General features: G+C 54.1%; 1 protein-coding gene across 1 annotated transcript; it reads right to left on the bottom strand.

The window, feature by feature from the left end:
* Positions 1 to 5,283: 5,283 nt before the first annotated feature.
* LOC123116195 (E3 ubiquitin-protein ligase RNF144B) lies at positions 5,284 to 7,017 on the bottom strand. Its single transcript, XM_044537191.1, has 2 exons — positions 6,245 to 7,017; positions 5,284 to 5,697 (listed from the first exon to the last, which is right to left on the bottom strand). The coding sequence occupies exons 1-2, from the start codon at positions 6,910 to 6,912 to the stop codon at positions 5,526 to 5,528; spliced, it is 840 nt and encodes a 279-aa protein (XP_044393126.1). The 5' UTR covers positions 6,913 to 7,017; the 3' UTR covers positions 5,284 to 5,525.
* Positions 7,018 to 7,506: the final 489 nt, after the last annotated feature.

Raw genomic sequence — 7,506 nt, 5'->3', positions numbered from 1 at the left:
ACTCTTGTATTCCACATATCTTCAATATTAATCAAGTAGGAAGTAGGGTTTTACCTCCATCGAGACGGCCCGAACCTGGGTAAACATTGTGTCCCTTGCTTCCTGTTACCATCAGCCTAAGACGCACAGATCGGGACCCCCTACCCGAGATCCGCCGGTTTTGACACCGACACCGGCCTCGGGAGGCGAAGACCATGACAAGCCTCCACGAGCTAAGTAATTTCCACACATAAGCGCGTGACACAAAAACATAACACAGAAATAGCAGAAATGACGCGATAATTAACAGCAACAGTTCAACACGCCCCCACGGGGCCCCAGACTACCTTCTTTTTTGCGCAGGGAAGGAAGAAAAACAATATAGGCGCGACTTGCTCGACACTAATTCACGGCGAGGGCTCGTACTGCCTCCGGGACTCAGCTGGATCCCATCTCCCGCTTCACCGGGGTGCGGCGGTGGATCGACCCGCTGCCTTCCCCCAGGCGGGCGCGACGGCACGGGGGTTGGTCGCGGCCACCGCTGGAGGAGCTGCCGTCTGAAGGAGAGTCACTGAAGCTTGGCGGGCCCCGAGCACCGCTGCCCGTGTGTCTACTACCGCCTTCGTCCTGATCAACACCGGGGCTGGGCTCACGGCCGCGGTCGCCGTCTTCGGGGCAGCACCCAGCCCGGTGGCCGTCTTCCCCGAACACCCTCACATAGAGGGTGGCATCGCCGTCGAACTTAAAGTGCAGGGTGCACCGTCGGCTCAGGCCGCGTGCGCGGGCAAACGTTTGCCAGCCGCGGGTCAGGACCGCCTCCCTGGTGACGGAGACCTCCAGCAAGGCCCAGGAGGCCCTGCTGTAGCAACCATCTGCCTGAAGCCAGCGGCCGCCCGGAGCGCCGGCCGGAAGTTCACCTACAAAGAAGCGGGGGAGCTGGAGCCAGGTGCTGGTCGGGTCCGCCGACCACACGACAAACTCCGGCAGCACCTCCGTCGAGTGAAAGCGCGGCCTGGAGGGTCGCGCAGCCGCAGCATACCCCCCGTCAGCAGCCGGGCGCTCATCGCCGCGCAGAAGACCGCCCCCACGACCACGGGAAGCCACCACGGGGGCCACAGGATGCTTGCGAGGGCGACCCCGGCCACGCTTGGTCAGAGGAGAGTCAGGCCCTTCCTGATGAGCTTTTACCTTCTCCATGGCCGAGAACCTCTTTGGCGGAGCCATGTGGATGGCGAGTAGCCGAGATGGAGAGAAGAGAGTAGCAGGAAGGGATGGACCGGAAGGGCTCACGCCATTTCGTACATATAGCCAGAGGAGGCCAACCATCGGCCTCCACGATCACAGGTAATCATGACCCATTTTGCATGCAGGGACTTGACTGACACACAGTTGCCAAGGCGTCGTGGGGAAGCAGGGACGCCCACGTCCAATCAACTGCCACGCGGCGCCCAAGGCCGCGGGCTGTTGGGGCCCGCGGCGCTTCGAACTTGCCCCTTCGCTTCTCCGCTAAGCCAAGTCCAGGCGCGCCTTCGGCCCGTGGGCTACTGTCGGCATTCTGGGAATAGGGGTACCCAGACTTGCCTGCCTGCGGCCTGCAGCATGGCTCAAGGAGTGGCCCAGTACGGCCCATCTTCGTCAACACAAGCTCAAGACCCTCACGAGGGGCCAAGCCTCGCAGGGCGGACGACAGGAAGCTTCCTCAGGCGCAGCCTCGCCAGGCTGGCTCGTGAGGAGGCGGAGAGATCAAGGCGGGGTACCTCATGAGGTGCCCGTGACGCAAGCCATGACGACCGAAGACAGGCGGGCGCCGGCCTGGGCAGTGTCCTTGTTTCCCCTTTGGTGCAAAGGGGGCAAGCACAGGCCAAGGCATCAGGCAAAGGTTAGCGTTTCGGTGCAACAAGACCAAGACCAGCAGAACGGCAGGATGGAGGTCATCGTGGAGCCCAGGAAGGCGTCATTGTCAGAGCCTTTGGCAGGCGAGGACCAACTTTAGTCAGGATAAGTGTACTAGATGTTCCCCTTCAAAATGGCCAATTGTTGGCGCCCTTCCCGCTCAATATTTGGGAAGAGGACCAGGGCCTTGCTCTATAAATATGACTAGCCGCTCTCAAGGCAGGGGGAGGGGAGATTGACCATTCGAACCCTAGCCAGAACCACCACACCACCACAAGAAATCCTCCCCTCGCGAGGCTGTTCTTCCCTTGTATTGTTCATCATCAGCCCCTGAGGCAATCCACACACCACACACTGGAGTAGGGTATTACACCACAATGGTGGCCTGAACCAGTATAAACCTTGCATCCGTTGTGTTGCTCTTCGTATAGCCTAGATCCTTTGCGAGGCGATGAGACGTGAGCCGGTAGGGGGGTGATCTACACGCGCACCCCAGAGTTCGAACCTTAAGGGTCTGCCAGAACCTGAAATCCGACACAGACATCTGAATGATCTCGAGAGCTGGTTATGGTGCACTTTAAAACAGTCCCTGCTTAGCATGGCGGCTCTGGAACGGACCATTGATCGCCAATAGTCGAGGCTTAACTGGATCAAAGAAGGAGATGCTAACACTAAGCTTTTTCAAGGAGTGGCTAATGGCAGAAGATCGAAGAATTTCATTGCGCATATCAAGTGTGGAGAGGAGGTGATTACTGATCACGCGAGGATGGAAGAGGTCTTCTCGCAAGCTTATGAGCATCTCCTAGGAACTACTCGTGCGAGAGATCATGCGCTCGACCTTCAGTATCTTGGCTTGGAGCTAGTGGAATTAGGGGAACTGGAGGCGATGATCATAGAAGAAGAGGTTTGGAAGGTTATCTCTGAACTCCCATCAGACCGAGCGCCTGGGCCGGATGGTTTCATCGGTGCGTTCTATCAGCGAGCATGGCCGATCATTAAACATGATGTTATGGCGGTCTTCATGAAGCTGTTTGTTGGTGATGAACGAGGTTTTGTGAAGCTCAACAAGTCTCACATCGTGCTCATTCCCAAGGAGCCCGATGCGGAGTACGTAGGAGACTTCAGGCCAATCAGCCTTATACACAACATCCCTAAACTTTTTGCCAAAGTACTAGCTAACCGCCTGATAATTCGCATGCCGGAGGTGGTTGGAGCCAATCAATCCGCGTTCATCCGAGGCAGGCACTTGCATGATAACTTCCTATTGGTGTGCCAGGTTGCTCGCCGGCTCTATGCCCGCAGATCCCCCGCGGCCTTCCTTAAGATCGACATATCGAGAGCTTTTGATTCCCTGTCATGGCCCTTCTTGTTCAAGGTACCGGTGGCTAAAGGTTTTGGCATGAGATGGATCAAATGGATCGCTGTGCTGCTGCATTCAGCTAGCACCAAGGTGATTGTCAATGGCATTCCTGGGGACTGCATCCACCATGCTCAAGGATTGTGGCAAGGAGATCCCATCTCTCCAATGCTATTTGTGATCGCAATGGATGCGCTTTCGGCTCTGGTCAAGAAGGCTATGGAGGAGGGTGTTCTTAGTATGTTTTCAGGAATCTCGGCCATGCAGAGGTTTTCCATATACGCGGACGATGTGGACATGTTCATTAGAACGACTGCACAGGACCTCAGCTTTGTCAGGAGGGCGCTTGAGGTGTTTGGTATGGCCTCGGGGCTCAGGGTCAATTATCACAAGTCTTCGGCCATCCTTATCAGAGGTGATAGCAGCGACCGGGCTCGGGTGGAAGAGATTCTTCAGTGTGACCTGGCTGAGTTTCCTTGCCGCTATCTTGGACTGCAACTACCCATCAAGAGCCTTACTAGAGCTCAGTGACAGCCTATGCTGGACCAAGTCAAGCAATTTGTGTCAGCCTGGCAACGAGGCCTCATCCAGAGGGCTGGCTGGCTCGTGCTTGTACAATCTGTCATTGCGGCAAAGCTGGTTCACCACTTCATGATCACGGATGCTCCTGACTGGGTGTTCGAGGAAATCAACAAATGGATGGGATCCTTTTTCTGGGCTGGGAAAGACAAGGTCAATGGAGGGCAATGCTTAGTGGGGTGGGACACGATCTGCAGACCAAAGTGCTATGGTGGATTGGGAGTGAAGAACATGAGGCTACATGCATTGGCTCTCAGAGTGCGTTGGGAGTGGCTCAAGAGGGTAGAACCACAAAGACCGTGACAAGGGCTGCAGATGGTAGATGACCCGGAGGCGAGGGCAGTTTTTGATAGTCTCGTCGGCATAAAAGTAGGATCACGCTCTATGGTTCTATTCTGGAGAGATCGATGGCTGCATGGTTTCGCGGTTGCTGACATCACGCCTTTGATCCTGGGCTCCGTCACACCAAGAAACATCAACAACAGGACGGTCCAGCAAGCCCTGGACGAGGACAATTGGTTGCTGGATGTTCAGGAGAACCCATCGTTTATGGCACAGATACAACTCATGCACCTTTGCCATGCGATCGCCACTATTGAGAGAAACCCCGAGGAACTAGACGTCTTCACTTGGCCATGCGCTGCTTCTGGCAAGTACTCCGCAAGCTCGGTGTACGACAGACTCTGCATGGGGCTTGAGACTTTCCAAACTGCCAAATGCATCTGGAGAAGCTGGGCAACGTTGAAATGCAAGATTTTTATGTGGTTGGCTGTCCAATACAGAATCTGGACGTCAGACAGAAGAGCTAGGCATGGCTTGCAAGACAGGCCCTCGGCTTGCTTCGCCTGCCTTCGAGATGAAGACAACGTGAACCACATCTTTGCCCACTGCGTCTATGCCAAGGAAGTTTGGCACCGGATATGGGAACACCTGAGAATCAATGTGCAAGCGCCCTCAACTACGGACACTTTAACTGATTGGTGGCTTAGGGAAAGGAGGAGTTTCCATGGGCGGGATAGAAGGGGTTTCGACACTTTGGTCACGGCTACAACATGGTCCATTTGAAAACAGAGGAATGCTCGGGTGTTTAACCGCCTTGATCAACAAGTGACACCTACTGCACTGGCTGACAAGGTGCTCGCCGAGGTAGAGGAATGGAGACTTGCAGGCGTTGGTGCGGGAGGGTTACAACGTTTTGTGAGAAGTTAGCTTTAGGCCCTTAGTGTGTGCTTTGTGTTTGGTCTTGTGTTCGCATTACGCCAAACTTCATGTACATATATTCTATCTTCTATAAAAATATGGTACGTCATTAGCGTACTCTCGAGAAAACGCACATGCTTCTTGCTAGTCCCTCTGTAAAGAAATATAAGAACATTTAGATAACTAAAGTAGTGATCTAAACACTCTTATATTTGTTTACAGAGGTACTCCCTCCGTCCGAAAATACCTGTCATCAAAATGGACAAAAAGTAATGTATCTAAAATTAAAATATATTCAGATACGTTCCCTTTTATTCATTTTGATGACAAGTATTTCCGGACGGAGGGAGTACGTAGTAGTAAATACTCACTCTGTAACTTAATACATGATGTTTTTTGTCACTGTAATATAAGATATTTTTTTGTCACTGTTAAGGTAGCTAATTAACTCGATCGATTCAACAATCGTCAGCCCGCAAAAGAAAAAGAAAATCAACAAGCACCGACTGAAAAGAATTCACATGACTGCATCCTTGCCACGAGTCGAGGAAAGGCAAGCGCTTGGTCCGGCCCCGACGAGTTCAAAGCCGGCCTCGAGTGGTATGAGATCCTCCCGTCGCGAAGCATAGCATCTGCACATCCCCTCTGCCGGAGACGAGCCGCAGCCGTAGCAGAAGACGGAGCCACACCTGGGATCATCACAAGAGCAGACGGAGATTCAGCACAGACCCGAAGAAATTGTCAGTAGTATGGCAGATAGTAAACAACAGCTTTGCCTTTATGTTTTTGGTTGGGGTTCTGAATCTTTGAGTTTTCTATGAAATGGAACCGGGGAATCGTTCCCTGCTGATTTGAAAAATGAAACTGCTTCGAACCTCTCATTCTCATATGCTGTCGTCGTCGCGGGTCAAGTCAACATGGTTTTTCAGTCATTAGTCAACTCAAGTCTGCAAATTTATACTAGATGCTCCGACGAAGACTACGGGTCTACATTTCACAATTAATGGTTCACAGGAAAAGGGACTGCAATTCAGACAGTGTCGTCCAAAATTGCATAACCAAATTCTAAGCAACAGCTGCCTATGACAATCCTCCTTCATTGTTTGAAATGGCCACCAGGAAAAGTCGCACAAGCCTTGGTTCATAATCTTAAGCAAGTTTGAAGATTTAACTGAGGAGGAAACTTGCAGGTGAAAGTCAATTTAAGTAGTAAGTTGTTATCGCGGTTAGTTTTACCTGCACAGCATGCTCTTGCACCCGTCGATCCTGTCGATCATGGCGCGGCAGCTCGGGCAGCGCATCCAGTTGTGCCCCACGGCGAGCCGGTCGAGCGCGCACCCTTGGCCGCCGTCGTGGCGCTCGTCCCAGGGCTCCTCGCACAGCAGGCAGAAGGCGCGCGAGCAGCCGGGGCAGGTCGCCTCCTCAGGCACCGCGCCGACGGCGGCGCCGCAGCCGGCTTCGAGCACCACGAGCTCACCGCAGTCCCGGTAGGGGCAGCGCGCGCGGCCCGGCCCGACGGCCCGCTCGCATAGCGCGATGCACCAGGCGTCGAACACGTCCATGTCGAGCAGCTTCTTGCACGCCTCCGGGTGCATGGCGGCGGGGCAGCCGGACCCGGCCGCCGGGCAGGGCACGGGCACGGCGCCGTCCGCGACGCGGGCCTCGATGTGGGACACGACGCAGGCGACGCAGAAGTCGTGCGCGCACGCGGGCGTGGCGCGGAACCGGTCGAACACCAGCTTGGGCTCCATGCAGACCGCGCAGTCGAACCGGCCGATCTCGTCGTCGCTGAGCGGCGGCACGCGGGAGGACGACGAGGACGGCGGCCGGTCCGGCATGGAGCCTCGGATGAGCTCCTGCAGGCGGAGATCCTGAAGGTCGAGCTCCGGCGCCGCGCTCGCCATGGTTGTGTCGTGGATTGCGTGGGTGAAAGGAAGTGGGTTAGTGGGGAGGTGGGGAAAATCGTCGTCGGTCGCAATTTTGTACGGGGGACACGCGCTTCCGGTGGATTGGCGAGTAAGAATCGGAGGAGAACATGAAAGGTAGCTACACTTCTTGGATCGTGACAGACCAGAACACAAAGGGCCAAGGATGAGTCATGTTTCCACAGCCGAGCCGTCCTCGCCTCGGAAATTCAAAATCACAACTAGGACAGAAAACATAAACTTCAAGGTACTCCATATAGTAGTACATGAAAAGTACGGAGTAGTTACACAAATTAAAATTAAATGTTCTAGCTACAGCAATTTGATAGCTGAGCTCCGATAACAGAAATGAACCCGACGGCACTTGGACGGTCCGGAATATCTTGTCCCGGTTGTGTTCTTCTCTCGACTTCTCCCTCCATCATATGATGTTGACCTGCACGGTTAACATACTTCGCAGAATTTGTACCTAAGAAATTCGAAAACCTCCGCACCAAGCCTATGAGCAAATTATTAGTGGTATGTGCTGAATTTCATCCAAACACATGCATCCGACCAGGACCAGTTTGGACC

The sequence above is a fragment of the Triticum aestivum genome, chromosome 5B, assembly GCF_018294505.1.
Source record: "Triticum aestivum cultivar Chinese Spring chromosome 5B, IWGSC CS RefSeq v2.1, whole genome shotgun sequence".
NCBI classification, from domain to species: Eukaryota; Viridiplantae; Streptophyta; class Magnoliopsida; order Poales; family Poaceae; genus Triticum; species Triticum aestivum.
The sequence above is the reverse complement of the archived record's forward strand: the minus strand, read 5'-3'. Positions and strand labels throughout refer to the sequence as shown.

Coding starts and splice junctions, on each gene's coding strand:
- LOC123116195 (XM_044537191.1), bottom strand. CDS start 6,912: ATGGCGAGCGCGGCGCCGGAGCTCGACCTTCAGGATCTCCGCCTGCAG. Junction 5,698..6,244: donor TGCAAGAGCATGCTGTGCAG/GTAAAACTAACC, acceptor TGATGATCCCAG/GTGTGGCTCCGTCTTCTGCT.